This window comes from Limanda limanda, chromosome 10 (genome assembly GCF_963576545.1).
Source record: "Limanda limanda chromosome 10, fLimLim1.1, whole genome shotgun sequence".
NCBI lineage: Eukaryota > Metazoa > Chordata > Actinopteri > Pleuronectiformes > Pleuronectidae > Limanda > Limanda limanda.
In genome coordinates, this window is record NC_083645.1 from 28,449,933 (window position 1) to 28,467,432 (window position 17,500).

Consider the following 17,500-nt stretch of genomic DNA (forward strand, 5'->3'; position numbering starts at 1 on the left):
AAGAAAATACAAACTCTGCATATTTATTTGCATTAATTTACTGTTGCTCAATGTGTTTATGTGGCTCTTGGTAAGATATGTAAACCTGAGTGCATCAGCCAAACCCGAGTCAATCTAACATGTGACCTGAAGGGCTTCCAGGTTCAACAGAGGGTTATCAGGCCTGTTGTCAGGGACCTGACCTCTGACCTCTGACCTCTGACCTCGGGCGAAGTCATACTCCAAACTAACAGGGGGCAGCATTAGAGCGATTGTCACCACCCGGCTCAACGGGACAATCACACAAACAACCTGTCCTTCTTCTACGTCGTGAAGCTTGTGTCCTTATGGTTTTTTACATCTTAGGGAAACGTGCCGCAGCCATTTTTTCTCTGAATTATGCAAGAAGCCACAGTGAGGACAGTGAGGTGAGGGGGCGGGGCCTCGGTCTCCGACATGTTTGTGACATCGAGCATGACGAGGTGAAAAAAACGATCTTTAAAAGGTTTTCCTGTGTTTCAACAAACCTGCGAACAGCTGCTCACTTTCCTGAGGAAGAGAATCATCAACGAAAAGTGAAGCTTCGTCAAGTTCAACACAAAAGTTCTGAGCAACAAACAACGAGGGTTGAACCACAGGATGTGTGTGTGTGTGTGTGTGTGTGTGTGTGTGTGTGTGTGTGTGTGTGTGTGTGTGTGTGTGTGTGTGTGTGTGTGTGACAGCAGGACAAGGCCGAGCATGTTCACTTCCAGGTTGAAAGAGGCCGATGTGTCATCTAATCACTATGAGCCGTGTGCTGTGGTGTGTGTGTGTGTGTGTGTGTGAGTGAGTGAGTGAGTGTGTGTGAGTGAGTGTGTGTGAGTGAGTGTGTGTGAGTGAGTGACACAAACACACACACGTATTTACACTCACTGACAGAGTTAGAAATCATGCTGCAATAAATAAGTCAAATCCTGTTGAAGTGATTTTATCTCTTTTCTCATAAACTGAAGATTTATTTTTAATTAAGATTAATAAATATAAATATGAAATGACTGAAGTGAAAGAACAACAAACTAGAATCAATGTGTTTGTTCGTCTCCACCAATCAGAGCAGTTTCAGTTTTCCAGACTTGTATGAGGTCACTGTGACCTTTGACCTGTGAAATCGACTCAGTTCACCCCAGTGCCGACCTTTGACCCCAAAGTCCACTCAGGTCATCTGGACGAAAGTATTAACCAAGAACATAAAACAATCTTTAAATCATTTCAAACCCAGTTTAAAAAGAAGTTATTCAAAATATTAAGTCCGCAGCGTTCGACTGAACCAGATGTTGTGTGTTTGAGTTCAGACGGCCCAGCGCTCCAGAGGCGTGACACAACACAACACATGACACCACACAACAGATGTGACACGTTGAAGCTGAGCAAGTCAGAACCTGTCAGAGCGACTCGTTCACATGGGAGCCTCCAGATCTACACAACCACATCTACACAACATCTACACAACCACATCTACACAACATCTACACAACCACATCTACACAACCAGATCTACACAACCAGATCTACACTACCAGATCTACACAACAACATCTATACAACCAGATCTACACAACCAGATCTACACAACCAGATCTACACAACCACATCTACACAACCAGATCTACACAACCAGATCTACACAACCAGATCTACACAACCACATCTATACAACCAGATCTACACTACCAGATCTACACAACAACATCTACACAACCACATCTACACAACCACATCTACACAACCAGATCTACACAACCAGATCTACACAACCAGATCTACACTACCAGATCTACACAACCAGATCTACACAACCAGATCTACACAACAACATCTACACAACAAGATCTACACAACCACATCTACACAACCACATCTACACAACCAGATCTACACAACCAGATCTACACAACCAGATCTACACAACCAGATCTACACAACCAGATCTACACAACCAGATCTACACAACAACATCTACACAACCACATCTACACTACCAGATCTACACTACCAGATCTACACAACCAGATCTACACAACCAGATCTACACAACAAGATCTACACAACCAGATCTACACAACCAGATATACACAACCACATCTACACAACCACATCTACACAACTACATCTACACAACCACATCTACACAACCACATCTACACAACCACATCTACACAACCACATCTACACGACATCTCGTCAACACCAACTGTAAATCAACCATCAGTGATGTCATCAACACGTCTCATTTCCTGCCTGATTCGTCTCAAACCAAGCGCTCCCTGTCCTCAGGAGGCCCCAGGCCCCGGACTCCACCTCAGGGCCTGAAGCTGACCCCAGCTGCACCCTGCTGTGAGCTGAGTCATAAACCAAGCGCTCCCTCCGCAGCCACATGTTTCTGAAGCAGAAACTGATTCAACAACAAGCAGCTGCAGGAACCTCTGTCACCACCCGGCCTCACGAACCAAGTGCTCCCATGGACCTGAGGTTGCAACTGTCACTTCCTGTGTAAAAACACCCCCTCACACACACAACACTGAGCCTGTTCTAGTCCCTAAATCAAGCGCTCCCCCCCAGAGCAGCAACAACAAAACACAACCCACAGATCTGTCTCCTCCCTCCTGGGTCTTGAAGTGTTAAAGTTTCCTTGACCACATCACAAACCAAGCGCTCCCTTTTCGTCATTCCAGCAGCTCAGGTGATGAACCTTTATCTCGCCATCCAAACCAAGCGCTCCCTTAACCTGTGTAGCGGCTCCACCCGTCTCTCTCACCCGGACTTTCATCCTCTCATCCCTCCAAACCTGCAAGACATCACAAACCAAGTGCTCCCTGCAATGTCTTTGCTAAAAGCACAGGGTGACCCCGCAGAAGAATCAAACACACCCCTCCCCTCTTCTCTGGTCCCACTTTAATGACCTGGCAAGTGGAGCATCGCAAACCAAGCGCACCCTTGATTACTCAACACAGTCGTTTTATCCTGCAACATGTTGGGAACTAGACACAAATCAAACCAACCCCGGCTGCATCCAGAGCCCCCCCCATCACAGAGCCTGAGGGGCATCACAAATCAAGTGCTCCCCCCCCCCCCCACACACACACACATCAGAAGCATTGTTTTTTTCTGCATGTAAATCAAACATCCCTCCCTCTCTCCCCACTCAGTGTCTCCTCAGCTGGGGAGCATCACATATCAAGCGCTCCCTTCATAAACACTTTCACCCCCCATCAGCCCCTGTTCTCACCTCACACCCTCCCCGCCCAGCTGGCATTTGATGCATTCTAAACCGAGCGCTCCCTTCATCAACACCTCAGAACCTCGGCTTCCCTCTTCAAGCACCCCCCCCCTCGACCCCGCCCCCCGTAGTTGGAATGTGGTGCATCGCAAACCAAGCGCTCCCCTGATTACCTTCCCCTCACATCACGAGCGTGTGTTACCCCCCCCCCCTCTGAACCAAGCGCTCCCTTCACCTCAGCCTCACGTCAGAGTCTCAATCTGCAGAATATAAAAACATGTACCCCCCCCCCCTCATCTTCATCATCTTCATCATCCTCATCATACTCATCAGCCCGGTGGGGACACGGGACGGACCGGGCGCTCGGATCCAGTCACCGGGACACACCGGAGGAAGGAGGGGGGTGGGGGTCTTACCTCTGGAGCTGCTGAAGGCGGTGTACCAGGGGGGGGGGGGTGGGGGTCTTACCTCTGGAGCTGCTGAAGGCGGTGTACCAGGGGGGGGGGGTGGGGGTGGTCTTACCTCTGGAGCTGCTGAAGGCGGTGTACCAGGACACCGAGACCAGCCCGAACAACAACAGCGTCAGGAAGGAGACGTTCCGGAGCCTCATCTCCGGAGGAGACCCGGGAGCATGTCCGCAGCGAGAGGGGGAGGACAGGGACAGAGAGAGAGAGAGAGGAGGAGGAGGAGAGAGAGAGGCAGGTAGAGAGAGAGAGAGAGAGAGAGAGAGGGGCGGGCGGAGCTGTTACTGTCTGAGCAGCAGCAAGCACACTGAGAGAGAGAGAGAGAGAGAGAGGAAGGGGGAGAGAGAGAGAGAGAGAGAGAGAGAGACAGACAGAGAGAGAGAGAGGAAAGGGGAGAGAGCGAGAGAGAGGGGGAGAGGGGAAGAGGGAGAGAGAGTGAGAGAGAGAGGGAGGGGACAGAGTGGGGGGAGAGAGAGAGAGAGAGGAAGGGGGACAGAGAGAGAGAGTGAGAGAGAGAGGGAGGGGACAGAGTGGGGGGAGAGAGAGAGAGAGAGAGAGGGGAGAGAGAGAGAGAGGAAGGGGGACAGAGAGAGAGAGAGAGAGTGAGAGGGGAGAGAGAGGGGGGGAATTCAAGTCAATTGAACTTTATTTGTTCATCATGAAATCACGTGATCTCTTGATCTTCTGAATCATATTCACAGAACTGATGATAAAAACACATTTTAATAACACAAGTAGAAATACTCGAGTATTAAAGTAACGTGTGTTTTCCTGGCGGTAGAAGAATCAGTTTTAAAACAAACTGTGTGTGTTTATTGATTTGTTCGATTCCCTCTGCGCAGGGAGATGAAGATCAATAAACTTTATTTAAATATGATGATGATGATGATTCGATGTTTCCAAGCAGCTCAGTCAGAGAATTACAAAACTTTATTTGATATTGTTCTGTGTCTTCAAATGTAAACAGAGTAGATTAATTCAGATGAATTCGATTTACTAATGTGAAGTCAGAATTCATGACAGAGACTGAATCAGTTTCCTGTTGAACTGGTGCTGCCGCTGAGTCACACTGACCTCTAGCGGTCATGTGCAGCAGGTGCAGGTTTAGATCTGCAGCTGCTGAGAGGAGGTTTGTTCTGAGACAATAAGTTATGGGTCCCGTTTGTAAAGCAGCTCACGCTGAAAATAACAGCAACATTTTCTCACATTTAGCTTCAAACCATGTTTAAAAAACTGGTGTGAATTTTTGAGAGTCACTTTTTTGCACATTCACAACAATATTTGTCAACTTAGAGATATTTTAAATATTTAAATCCAAATGTTAAATGTTACACTTAAATGTTAAATCTAAATGCTAAATCTAAATCTAAATGTTTAATCTAAATGTGAAATCTAAATGTTTAATCTAAATCTAAATGTTAAATCTAAATGTTAAATCTGAATCTAAATCTAAATGTTAAATCTGAATCTAAATCTAAATGTTAAATCTAAATCTAAATGTTAAATCTAAATGTTCAGGGTGAAACTAAATATTTCACTAATATGCAAATTCAAATGCCGGTAACAGGAAGTCACAAAATAAAAGCTCGAGGAGGTCAAAGTGTGTTTATAGTGGCAAATAAGAAATAAATCTTATCCGGGGAAATGGACTCCTGGACATGGATTATCGTGATATTCACTACATAAAATAACAAACACGCTTGGATAAACTTTATTTGAAATGTACTTTGAGTTTTTAGTGTCACTTCTATGAAGGATGCGGGACTTATGACCTGTAGCCACTATAGCCAGCCACAAGAGGGAGCTTTTAGTTTGTTACTTCCTGTTACCGGCATTTGATTTGCATATTAGTTAAATATTTAGTTTCACCCGAAACATTTAGATTTAACATTTAGATTTAGATTTAGATTTACCATTTAGATTTAGATTTAGATTTAACATTTAGATTTAACATTTAGATTTAGATTCAGATTTAACATTTAGATTTAACATTTAGATTTAACATTTAGATTTAGATTAAACATTTAGATTTCACATTTAGATTTAAATTCCACATTTAGATTTAGCATTTAGATTTCACATTTAAGTGTAACATTTAACATTTGGATTTAAATATTTAAAATATCTCTTAGTTGACAAATATTGTTGTAAATGTGCAAAAAAGTGACTCAAAAATTCACACCAGTTTTTTAAACATGGTTTGAAGCTAAATGTGACAAAATGTTGCTGTTATTTTCAGCGTGAGCTGCTTGACAAACGGGACCCATAACAAGAGAAAGAAGCTCGAGCTGCTGCTGAGGTTGATTTAAACTTACTGTTATTATTATTATTACACTCTGTTGTATGACAATAACATGTCTACATATTAATTACGTGTAACATGTCAATAACATGTCTACATATTAATTACGTGTAACATGTCAATAACCAGACAAAACCAAGAAGAAAACAATGAAACACGTTGGTGAGGAAACGATTCACTTGAGAGAAGGACAGAAGGAGGGAGGGAGAGAGGGATGGAAAGAGAGAAGGAGGCAGGATGGATGGAAAGAGAAAGAGGCCGAGAAGGAAGGAGGGAGGGAGGAGGGAAAGAGAGAAAGAGAGAGGGAGGAATGGAGGAAGAGAGAGAGAAAGAGAAAGAAGAAAGGAGGGAGAGTAGGAGAGAAGGAGGAAGGGAGAGAAGGAGGGAATGAGAGAAGGACAGAAGGAGAGAGGGAGAGTATGAGGGAAGGAGGGAGGGAGAGTAGGAGGGAAGAAGCGAAGGAGAGATGGAGAGTAGGAGAGAAGGAGGGAGGGGGAGTAGGGAATAAGAGAGAAGGAGAGAAAGAGAGAGGGAGAGTAGGAGAGACGGAGGGATGGAGGGAGGAGTGATGGAGAGAAGGAGGGAGGAGAGAGTAAGGAAGAGAAAGAGGCCGAGAAGGAAGGAGGGAGGGAGGAGGGAAAGAGAGAAGTGAGAAAGAGAGAGGGAGGAATGGAGGGAGAGAGAGAGAGAGAGAGAGAGAGAGAGAGAGAGAGAGAGAGAGAGAGAGAGAGAGAGAGAGAGAAGGAAAACAGAAAGGAGGGAGAGTAGCAGAGAAGGAGGAAGGGAGAGAAGGAGGGAAGGAGAGAAGGAGGGAAGGAGAGAGGGAGAGAATGAGGGAAGGAGGGAGGGAGAGTAGGAGGGAAGAAGCGAAGGAGGGATGGGGAGTAGGAGAGAAGGAGGGAGGGGGAGTCGGGAATAAGAGAGAAGGAGAGAAAGAGAGAGGGAGAGTAGGAGAGAACGAGGGAAGGAGAGGAGGAGGGATGAGAGAAGGAGTGAGAGAATAAGGGAGGAGTGATGGAGAGAAGGAGGAGGGAGGAGTAGGAGAGAAGGAGGGAAGGAGAGAACGAGGGAAGGAGAGGAGGAGGGATGAGAGAAGGAGTGAGAGAATAAGGGAGGAGTGATGGAGAGAAGGAGGAGGGAGGAGTGATGGAGAGAAGGAGGAGGGAGGAGTGATGGAGAGAAGGAGGAGGGAGGGAGGGAGGGAGGAGGGAGGAGTAAATCAGTGTTGGAGACTCTGACGCGGAAGAGGAATCTTCCCCGGAGAAGGACGAGGACTCTTGCGGGGAGAAGGACGAGGAAGCCCGGCCTGAGAGCAGCGTGTGTCGGCCTCTCACACTTGTTGCCTCCCGCGTGTCCTCGGCCCTCGGCCCGGCCTCTGGACTCCTTCCAGCCGGGGTGTGGCGTGCTGCTCCCGCTGTGGAGCCGCTGGATCCAGCCTCCTGTGACCGGGACATTTCTTCACTTTGTCCCGCTTCCCCGAGCCGGGAGCTCGGCGGCTCACCCGGGCCCGGAGCCCTCCTCCCCGGGCGGAGGAGCTCTGATCCCGGCGAGGTGGACGTCTCTTCACCGCGAGGACCCGGAGCTCAGCGGCCGGACACACGAGCCCGAGGAGCCGGTCCAGCCGCGGACACACGTCCTGTCTCCGGGTGAATAACAGGAAACCAGCCCCTTGTCTCGGACCGGTACAAGCAGCGTGTGAAGCGGGGACAGCTCCGGGACACACCGAGCAGGCGACCCGCCTCCCGGGCTGGAGAGGCTCCTAACCCGGGTCTCTGCACCACAACCCGGGTCTCTGCACCACAACCCGGGTCTCTGCACCAGAACCGGGACCTCTGCACAAGAACCGGGACCTGTGCGGTCCTTCCCCGGTCGCTGAGCGAGTGAGTGCGGGCAGACATGGCGGACTCGGGCCGGATCGGACCGGCGGACCCCGAGGCCGCGGCCGGCCGCTCGGAGAGCTCGGAGAGCCCGCTGGCCGTGCGGAGGAGGCGGTCCCCGGGGCTCCGGTCCCCGGGGCTCCGGTCCCGGCACCAGAGCTCCGCACCGGGCCACTGCTTCCGGAGGGTCACGCTGACCAAGCCCACGTTCTGCCACAGCTGCAGCGACTTCATCTGGGGCCTGGTGGGCTTCCTGTGTGAAGGTGAGGACCTGCTGCTGCCTTGCTCCTCTGACCTCTGACCTCTGACCCGGAGGAACCAGCCTGGGTCACGTGACCAGGGTCAGGTGTGATCCTAACTGAGGAAAGTGTCACTAACGAGGCTTCCTCTCCTTCTCTCTCCTTCTCTCTCCTTCTCTCTCCTTCTCTCTCCTTCTCTCTCCTTCTCTGTCCTTCTCTCTCCTCTCCTTCTCTCTCCTTCTCTCTCCTCTCTCCTCTCCTTCTCTCTCCTTCTCTCTCCTTCTCTCTCCTTCTCTCTCCTTCTCTCTCCTCTCTGTCCTCTCCTTCTCTCTCTTCTCCTTCTCTCTCTTCTCCTTCTCTCTCTTCTCCTTCTCTGTCACCTCCTTCTCTCTCCTTCTCTCTCCTTCTCTCTCTGCTTCTCTGTCCTCTCTCCTCTCCTTCTCTCTCCTTCTCTCTCCTCCTCTCTCTCTCCTCTCCTTCTCTCTCCTTCTCTCTCCTTCTCTCTCCTTCTCTCTCTCTCCTTCTCTCTCCTTCTCTCTCCTTTCCTTTGGTCTTCTTGTTTTCACTTATTTTCCCTTTCTACAGTTTCCTTTCCTTCTCCTTCCTTTCCTCTCCTCTCCTTTCCTTTGGCCGTTGTGCTTCTTCTTTCTTTCCTTTTTCTTTCATTCCCTCTTCATCTTCATCACTCTCTTTGCTTTTCTGTCCTTTTCTTTCCCACCAAGCCTCGTCTTCATCATGAATTCAACAGTCGAACTGAAGAGCACATCCAAGACAAACACACACACACACACACACACACACACACACACACACACACACACACACACACACACACACACACACACACACACACACACACACACACACACACACACACACTTAACACACACACACACACACAAGATTAAGGGCAACTAGTGTGTTACTGGGCACGATTTGTGTGTTGGTGTGTGTGTGTGCAATCAACTCGTGATTTACTTCCTCCGGTTGGCATGGCAACAGGAGACTGGCAGGGATGCTCAGTGCTGGAAGAATGTGTTTGTGTGTGTGTGTCTGTGTGAGTGAGTGTGTTTGTGTGTGTTTGTGTGAGTGTGTGTGTGTGTGTCTGTGTGAGTGAGTGTGTTTGTGTGTGTCTGTGTGTGTGTGTCTGTGTGTGACAGCAGAGGCATGAGCATCCTCAGGTCACACACAGCTTTAGAAGCAGCAGCTGGATTGTGTAACGTTTCACTTCACACAACCTGTGATGTCACCAGACCGCAGCTGAATGTTCCCACGGCTCCTGAACCTGACGCTCGTCCAGCTCTTAAACTTCTGTGCATCATCATGTTGTGGCCAATAGTTCTAGTGATTTTTTACCCATGAGCCTCGGCGGCTGTTGCTATGGAGAAGAGGTCATTCAGAAGCTCCACTGTCAGAACATGTTGTTGCAGTAGTGACAGGATGGTGGCGCCGCTGCTCCTGAATTCACCTGGACTTCATCCCAAACTTTGAACTGAAGGACTCCAGCTCCAGATTGGGTTTTCTCCAGTTTGTTTAGATTTCTACAAAACCATAAGTTAAGGAGACATCTTCAGGTTTATTATCATAACGAGTCATGACTGTGATGTTCAGAACCTCGTTCCTCCGACCGTCCATCGCTGCAGCTCCTCTTCTCAGCCTCTGTCTCAAACACTTGGTGTCAGCTCCTGTCTCTTTAAGATAAAGTCTGCTCTGATTGGCCAGCTGCTCTACTGTGCTGTGATTGGTCAGCCTCTTCTAGCCTCTTACTTTACCTGCTTTGTGAGGGGGGGGGGAGGGGTGTAACCTGCTATGATAGGAAGTATGTTTAATGAGTCGGTTCAGAAGAGATGGAGAATCAGAGAGAATCATGACCGTGTCCATGGCGTGTCCACGGCGTGTCCACGGCATGTCCACGGCGTGTCCACGGCGTGGACACGGCGTGTCCACGGCGTGTCCACGGCATGTCCACAGCGTGTCCATGGCGTCACTGACAAGGCTTCCTCTCCTTCTCTCTCTCCTTCTCTCTCTCCTTCTCTCTCTCCTTCTCTGTCCTTTCCTTTGGCCTTCTTGTTTTTTTTTTTTTTGTCCAAAGTAGCTTTGGATAAGAGCATCAGTTAAATGATATGTTTAAAGGACAGACCGGATCTGAGGTTATCCCGGTAACTTCAGGCTTCAGTCACAGTTTCAGTCTAATGAAGCTGGTTCACTTGTTACTGGGGTTAGTTACCATGGTAACTGAACCACTAACCCGCTCCGGTGCTGACCAATCAGATCACTGGACAATCGGTCAGCTACCGGATCCTGACCGGGACAAAAGAGTTGAGGCTCCAGCAAAGTGAGAAATATAAATGTCAGCAGATTTCTTGATAGATGAGAAGAATGGTTTCTGTTACAGATCTTCATGTGTTAAAAGAGAATAAATAAATAAATACATTAGAACTTCTTTTCAATTCAACAAAGATTCTTTGTGACTCTAAAGCTTTTATTAAACAATGAGGCGACTGAGACACTTGATAACTTGCTCTGTTGTTCAGATGATGTTGGGTTAAGTGAAGCCAGATCACAACAACACATCCTGTTGAACTCAGTGTGAGTTTCACCACAATGCGACAAACTGACGACAAACACCACAAACCAAATGTCAGTTCATCACTTAGAGGCAGAGCGGTCGTGGGAGGAGCTACGAAGCGGATTAGACCTCAGCTGAAAACCTCCTATAAAGTCATATTTATAGTGTTTTTTCTTATTGGTTTCAATTCTTTTATTATTCAGCTCAGAAGATGTTTCACTAAAATACTGAAAACTCTTAATTACACAGAGAATAAATGTTATTTGTCGATATTCAAAGACACAAAATAACAAAGAGAAAACCCATAAACCTGCGACTTTATATAAAAGGAGGAGAAGATTTCTCCTCTTTGTTCAATTCCTCACATTCCAGCAGTGACCCTCAGTGATGCTCTCTGTCTCCTCAGTGTGTAACTTCATGTGTCATGAGAAATGTCTGAAGACGCTGAGATCGGTTTGTTCCTGCGTGACTGCGTGTGAGGTCCGGGTGAGTAACACACACAGACACACACACAGACACACACACAGACATGGTGTTTATCGATCAGCACTGATCACTGCTGACAGTAAACACCAGAGTGAAGCGCTGAGTTCCATCAATGCTCTCGCCTGTTTTCCTTCTGACGCCTGCTCCTCACGCTTCAGGATTCCTACGTGAACCTGAGCTGCTGCTTGATCACATGTTGTGTTGTTGTGTAACATGTGTTGTTTGAGTCACGGCTCAGCTGTTATCAAGGGTTCAAGTAAACTGGATTCTTATATTATTACATAATACTAATGATAATATACAAAAATAAACCTCACTGGCGACACATTGTGGACTTTATGATTTAAATTTGGATTAATGAATGAAAAAATAAAAGTGTAACCACCACAGCTCCAGTAAATCTCCACCTCCCTTTTCTCATTTATGAGAGATTAATCTGTCCGTCTGTCTGTCGATGCCTCGCTCCACTCTGACGTCACCACCAGGGGGCAGCGTGGGTATCGGAGATATTTAGGCTTCATGCTGGAGGAAGTGGAGACGTGTGGTCGTCCTCACACCGGTCATGTATCTGTGGTTTGTGGCAGCAGAAGGAACCAAGTGTTGCAGCTTGTTTTGGGTTTTTAATGCGTAACTATACGTACTATCTGTACATGTTTTGTTGTTCTTTCAGTTGCATTAACGCTATGCGTACTTACGCTGCCCCCTGCAGGTGCCAGTGGCTCACTGCTTCGGTCCGGCAGGTCAGAAGAAACGTTTCTGCTGCGTCTGCAGGAAACACACGGAGGGAAACACGGCGCTGCGCTGCGAAGGTCAGATCGCTTCAAACATCTCCACTGGTCACACCGTTACTCTGTGGAGCAACATGAGACTCAAACACGTGTGTGTGTGTGTGTGTGTCTGTGTGTGTGTGTGTGTGTGTGTGTGTGTGTGTGTGTGTTTCAGTGTGTGAGCTGCATGTCCACGCTGACTGTGCCACGTTCACCTGTGCCGACTGCCGCCGCTGTCACCTGGACGGGACCCTGGAGCAGGTGAGCCCCACATTGTACAGGTTAGAACATCTAGTCCAATAGGAACTCTCACTGACAGGATCTACTTCCTGTTGCTGCAGGATACGGTTCCCCACCACTGGAGGGAGGGGAACCTGGCGTCGGCAGCGAGGTGTGAGGTGTGCCGGCGCTCCTGCGGCTCGTCCGACGTCCTGGCCGGGATGAGGTGTGAGTGGTGCGGCATCACGGTGAGAACCAGTCACAGCGTTTCACAGACGATCATTGTTATTAATAAAAAACAGTTAAATATCTGTCAATCAACCAATCAGATACAAGCTGATCACATAATCTGACTCAAAGTTTCTACAACCACAAACTGACCTTCAGAACAATAGAGAACGATCAACTTTAAACGGATGAGTTAATAAATGCTCTGATATATATACACTGGAGAATTCAACTTATTATTAATCAATAATATGATCGACAGGTTATTCAGTGATTTTCACATCATGATAGACGGTGTATTTTCAAAGGGATCAAATCTGGGCTCAAATCATTCTTGATGAATCTTGTTTTCTTGATCACTACATTAATGATTCTGCTCACACTCAATGTTTCTGTTTCCCTGGTCAGAGCCATGCGGCGTGTTACCTCAGCGTGCCACCAGGGTGCACTGTGGGGCGTCTGCACGGCATGCTGCTGCACCCGGCCTGCGTCCAGCTCCACTCCAGGAACTTCAGCAAGATGCACTGCTACCGTATCACAGAGAGCTGCAGCCCCGAGCTGGGTACACACACACACGCACACACACACACACACACACACACGCACACGCACACGCACACGCACACACACACACACACACACGCACACGCACACGCACACGCACACACACACACACCTCCTGACCACATCCTCTGTGAGGCTGCACACACAAAATGGGTGAGAAGCAGAAGCATCGTCTCCTGAAGCCTTCGCTCTGCTGCTCTGAGCTTGGAAGTGATAATGAGGCTTTTTCAGCTCGGATTTAGAGGAACAATTTGATAAAAACTGTTTCAGATGTGAACTAAACCACTGACACGTTCCTGACATGTTCCTGACATGTTCCTGACATGTTCCTGACATGTTCCTGACATGTTCCTGACATGTTCCTGACATGTTCCTGACACGTTCCTGACATGCTCCTCACACTGAGTCTCCCTTGTTTCCATCAGATAACTCCGATGACGTGGATCCGCCTGCGGTGGGGTGTAAAGACGTTCAGCCGGCCGCTGCCGAGTCAGGTCCGTTCTCAGAGTCTGTGGACGACAACATTAACAATCTTGGTTTTAACAAACTAAACTCTCACGTTACATCACAACTCTGGATCAACAGTTGTTATCAGGTTTCCAGTCTGGGAGATAGTTCCATGTAGACTGAAGCTCCTCAGAGCAACGTCATTGAGATGGAGCCCAACAGAATCAATCATTAGCTGCAGGGGGCGCTGTTCCTCTGTCAAAGTTACACAGTGTGGATTTAATCATCAGGCTGAATCAGTAGAAACATCAGAACAGACACATAGAAGATCTTCATTCGTGTGTGTGTGTGTGTGTGTGTGTGTGTGTGTGTGTGTGTGTGTGTGTGTGTGTGTGTGTGTGTGTGTGTGTGTGTGTGTGTGTGTGTGTGTGTGTGTGTGTGTGTGTGTGTGTGTGTGTGTGTGTGTGTGTGTGTGTGTGTCACAGGTAAGCAGTTTCTCAAGGTGTTCGACGGCGATGATGCAGTCAAACGAAGTTACTTCAGACTCGTCTCCATTTTTCGAGCCACAAGGAATGAGGAAGTTGTGGTGAGGGTTCGACTTCTGTCTCTAAAACGCACACACACACACACGCACGCACACATGCACGCACACTCTACTACCATTAACACCACTATCATATCTACGCTCACTACCAGTGGAGACTGTTTGGTTTACCTAAAAAAGAACATTTGAGATGTTTGCACATCGATCACACAGCAGCTATGAACGTGAAGCTGTATTTCAAAATAAAAGCATGCTGGTTTTGTAACAGTAGTTATTACTTCAGTCGATGCCCCAGTGAATGTGACAGAAGCTAAACTAATTAAAATATAAACTCTGAACTCTTCAGCTCATTCCTCTTTGTGCTCAGACACAAATTAAAGTTCCACTACCTGCGTTATCCTGCAGGAGGCGGCACTGAGGGCCTTCTACCTCCCAGATGAGCCTCAGGACTTCGAGCTGCACGAGATCGGCGGTCTGCAGCGTCTCCATAGCGACGACATCCTGAACCGTAATGGTCCCGACAACAGGAGCTCTCAGAAGGACGGAGGCGACGCCTGGCTGCTGAGGCCCAAACCCCGAGGAGCTGAGGTCCTCCAGGTGTACGCCGGCTGGCCCAGGTGAGGCATGCTGGGAAACGGAGTTCAGACGTTTATGTGACGCTGCTGGTTTGTGTGCTGACTTTAGAAAGACGGTCGGACAGAAGTGATCACATGTTATGTTTTGAGAGAATGAAAGTGAAGACAGTCAATGAAAAGTCTCTGAATTTTGCATCAGGAACAGTTTTGCTTTTAACGTTTATAAAAGTTTGTGTTCAAGCCAAATTTAAGATGAAGTTTTTCAAATGATCGCTGATTCATCCTTGATGCAGTCGCATCATGGCAGGTTGTTGACATGTTGACCTGTTTGTGTGTTTTCAGGTCGGGTGCAGCTTCCGTGCGTGTCTCCGTCTCCAAGGACGCCACGGCAGCTTCAGTCCTCACTGAGGTCCTCAGGCAGCTGGACAGACAGGTACACATTTTTTATACATCGTGGAAAGTCTCCGATGAATAAATTAATCTTCTGCAGAGTCTCAAGGTCACATGACCCACAATGCAGTTGGGCGATAAATGAGCAGCTGACGTCTCTGTCGTTCCAGGAGGAGGACGAGTCCAGCTTCAGTCTTCTGGAGGTTTTCATGAGCAGCAAGCAAGGTGAGCGTCCGTCCACAGAACAAACACCAGCGTGTTTCAATCCCCCGGACGAGCGGAGGAACTCAGATCTGAAAACAAACATTTTAAATGATTTAACGGTCTCTGGATTTACTCACAGCCTCAAAATATAATTTTCTCTGAACCGTTGAAGTCGTGTGACTGAGTGACGTAGTAGAGCCGAAGGTCACGACCTCTCCTCCTGTCCTGTAGTGCAGAGACAGACGCTGACGCCTCAGGAGAAGATTCTGGACAAACTGCAGGAGATCAGGAAGGTGAGAGGAGACGCAGCCGCACGTCTCAAATATTTAACATTTTAAACTGGAGGCATTAAACGAGTTGGAGAAGCAAGAGAATAGAACTAGAAGTGCATGTTCTACGTCGCTCTGCAGTTGTCCCTGCGACAGATGAACCAGACTCGGTTCTACGTCGTGGCGAACAGGAAGCGGGCGGTGCAGGTCGACCTGCTGATTGGAGGACTGCCCCCCCTGCTGGCCAGAGAGGAGTACGCCCAGCTGATCCAGGAACAGCTGACCATCAAGAGTGAGTCTGAGCTCCGTCGTCGAGGGTTAAAGGTTACTGGGTCGGACAGGTTTATTTACAACCTGTGTAATTGTCTGCTACGAGTGTGTCGTTGTGTGTTTGTTTATTTGTTTGTTCTCACTCTCTGGTGACACCTTGTGGCCGGAGGCTTCATGTTTTCAGGTTCTCCGTCACACATTCATTGTGAAAGCGACATTTCAAGAACTTCAAGTTCTAGAAGATTCTAGTTTGTGTGTGAGCGCTCGTCTTATTGAGGTCATGACCTCTCCCCCTCCTCCCCCTTTGTATCTCTGCAGGTCACCTGGTCACCATCACCCACTTCTACCCCAGTCAAGGTGAGACGGTCGTCATGGCAACCGCCCTGCAGCGTAGATGAAAGCTTTCCTGTTGTAGTGCTGCAGGTGGGACTTTATGTGTGTGTGTGTGTGTGTGCGTGTGTGTGTGTGCGTGTGTGTGTGTGTGTGTGTGTGTGTGTGTGTGTGTGTGTGTGTCTGCTCAGGTGCGGTGGTGCTGCAGGTCTCGTGTTTCTCTGAAGCCGAGCGGATCTACATGTTGGCTAAAGACACGTCTGTCAACAACAAGACGCTGACGTCTCTGGTCGTCCCAGAGATCCTGGTAACGAGAACCTCACATTCACTCAAACGTCTCCAATATGTTCAGAACCGTAAGAAGTCACATGATCAGTGATGTCACACAGAAAACAGGAAAAGACGTCATGCATAGTTTATAGTGTCCAGTCAGTTAACATGGAGGAGGAATGGATTAGGACCTATACTGCAGCCAGCCACCAGGGGGCGATCCGGATCATTTGACGTCACTTTTGGCATCTGTTGTGTGGTATAAACTTTATTAGTAAAACAACTTTCAAAGAAGAATTGAGGCGTCAGAACAGAGAGTTTCTGTAAAAGCATAAAACTGAGATGGTAAACGTCAAAGTTGTAACATGAGATAAAGATAAACTACACAGAATATAAGATATGATAAAGTTTATTAACTCTCATCGTCCACGCGTCGGCTCTTCTTCACTGATCGTCCCTGTTGTCGTTGCTCAGCACAACAAACTGGCTGCAGACGTCTGCCCCCTGCTGGTGTTCGTCAACCCGCGGAGCGGAGGCCTGAAGGGCCGCGAGCTGCTCTACAGCTTCAGGAAGCTCCTGAACCCCCATCAGGTCTTTGACATGTCCACCGGAGGACTGCTGGCCGGGTGAGAGCAGGAGGTGCTGGGTCCGGTCCGGGGAGTGGGACCCTGAAACGTGTTTGTGTGTTTGTCTCGTGTCCTCGGGTCAGTCATCAGGACGTTTGTTGGTCTGCAGCCTCGTGTGACGTGTCTCTAACGCTGCTGCTCTCCGTCTCCGGTGCAGTCTCCACACCTTCAGGGAGGTGCCCCGGTTCCGGGTGCTGGTCTGTGGGGGGGACGGGACGCTGGGCTGGGTGCTGGGAGTCCTGGAGGCCGTCCGGCACAAACTGGTCTGTCGAGAGCCGCCCATCGGCATCGTGCCTCTGGGAACAGGTCAGACCAACTGCAGCTTCTGTAGCTTCTCCTCTTTGTTCTTACTGTGATGTCATTTCCTGGAGAATCTTCACCAGAAGACAAACGACATTCTCTTTTTAAAACTGATGATTTTCATCAAAAAAAACATAAAAGATATTTATCCTGAAGATTTTAAATATAGAAACATGAATTTAATGTTTCTTAACTCTTCTTGGTTCTTATTTGAACTATGAACAGTAATGATTATTTGCTCATGCTCCTCTCCGCCACTAGGTGGTGCCACTGAGTTTATTGTTTTTCACATAACGATCGACACGTGAGGTAGAATCTGAGGCTT

The 17,500-nt window shown here is 48.1% G+C and overlaps 2 protein-coding genes across 3 annotated transcripts in view; one reads left to right on the top strand and one right to left on the bottom strand.

Annotated features, from left to right (window-relative positions):
• mgat4b (alpha-1,3-mannosyl-glycoprotein 4-beta-N-acetylglucosaminyltransferase B) overlaps positions 1–3,907 on the bottom strand; it is a 33,559-nt gene extending 29,652 nt beyond the window's left edge. For both annotated transcript variants that reach the window (XM_061079395.1, XM_061079394.1), the window contains exon 1: positions 3,758–3,907. In XM_061079395.1, coding sequence (XP_060935378.1) covers positions 3,758–3,845 — 88 coding nt within the window. In that variant the 5' untranslated portion in view covers positions 3,846–3,907. The remainder of the gene's footprint in view (positions 1–3,757) is intronic.
• A 3,990-nt stretch (positions 3,908–7,897) lies between these two features.
• The window catches only part of LOC133012004 (diacylglycerol kinase theta), a 12,649-nt gene continuing 3,046 nt past the window's right edge, over positions 7,898–17,500 (top strand). Inside the window, exons 1-17 of the mRNA XM_061079960.1 lie at positions 7,898–8,141; positions 11,093–11,172; positions 11,882–11,981; positions 12,115–12,200; positions 12,281–12,406; positions 12,795–12,948; positions 13,376–13,444; positions 13,883–13,983; positions 14,347–14,558; positions 14,859–14,969; positions 15,037–15,131; positions 15,342–15,403; positions 15,521–15,671; positions 15,968–16,006; positions 16,171–16,286; positions 16,724–16,875; positions 17,033–17,181. Coding sequence (XP_060935943.1) covers positions 7,898–8,141; positions 11,093–11,172; positions 11,882–11,981; positions 12,115–12,200; positions 12,281–12,406; positions 12,795–12,948; positions 13,376–13,444; positions 13,883–13,983; positions 14,347–14,558; positions 14,859–14,969; positions 15,037–15,131; positions 15,342–15,403; positions 15,521–15,671; positions 15,968–16,006; positions 16,171–16,286; positions 16,724–16,875; positions 17,033–17,181 — 2,047 coding nt within the window. The remainder of the gene's footprint in view (positions 8,142–11,092; positions 11,173–11,881; positions 11,982–12,114; positions 12,201–12,280; positions 12,407–12,794; positions 12,949–13,375; positions 13,445–13,882; positions 13,984–14,346; positions 14,559–14,858; positions 14,970–15,036; positions 15,132–15,341; positions 15,404–15,520; positions 15,672–15,967; positions 16,007–16,170; positions 16,287–16,723; positions 16,876–17,032; positions 17,182–17,500) is intronic.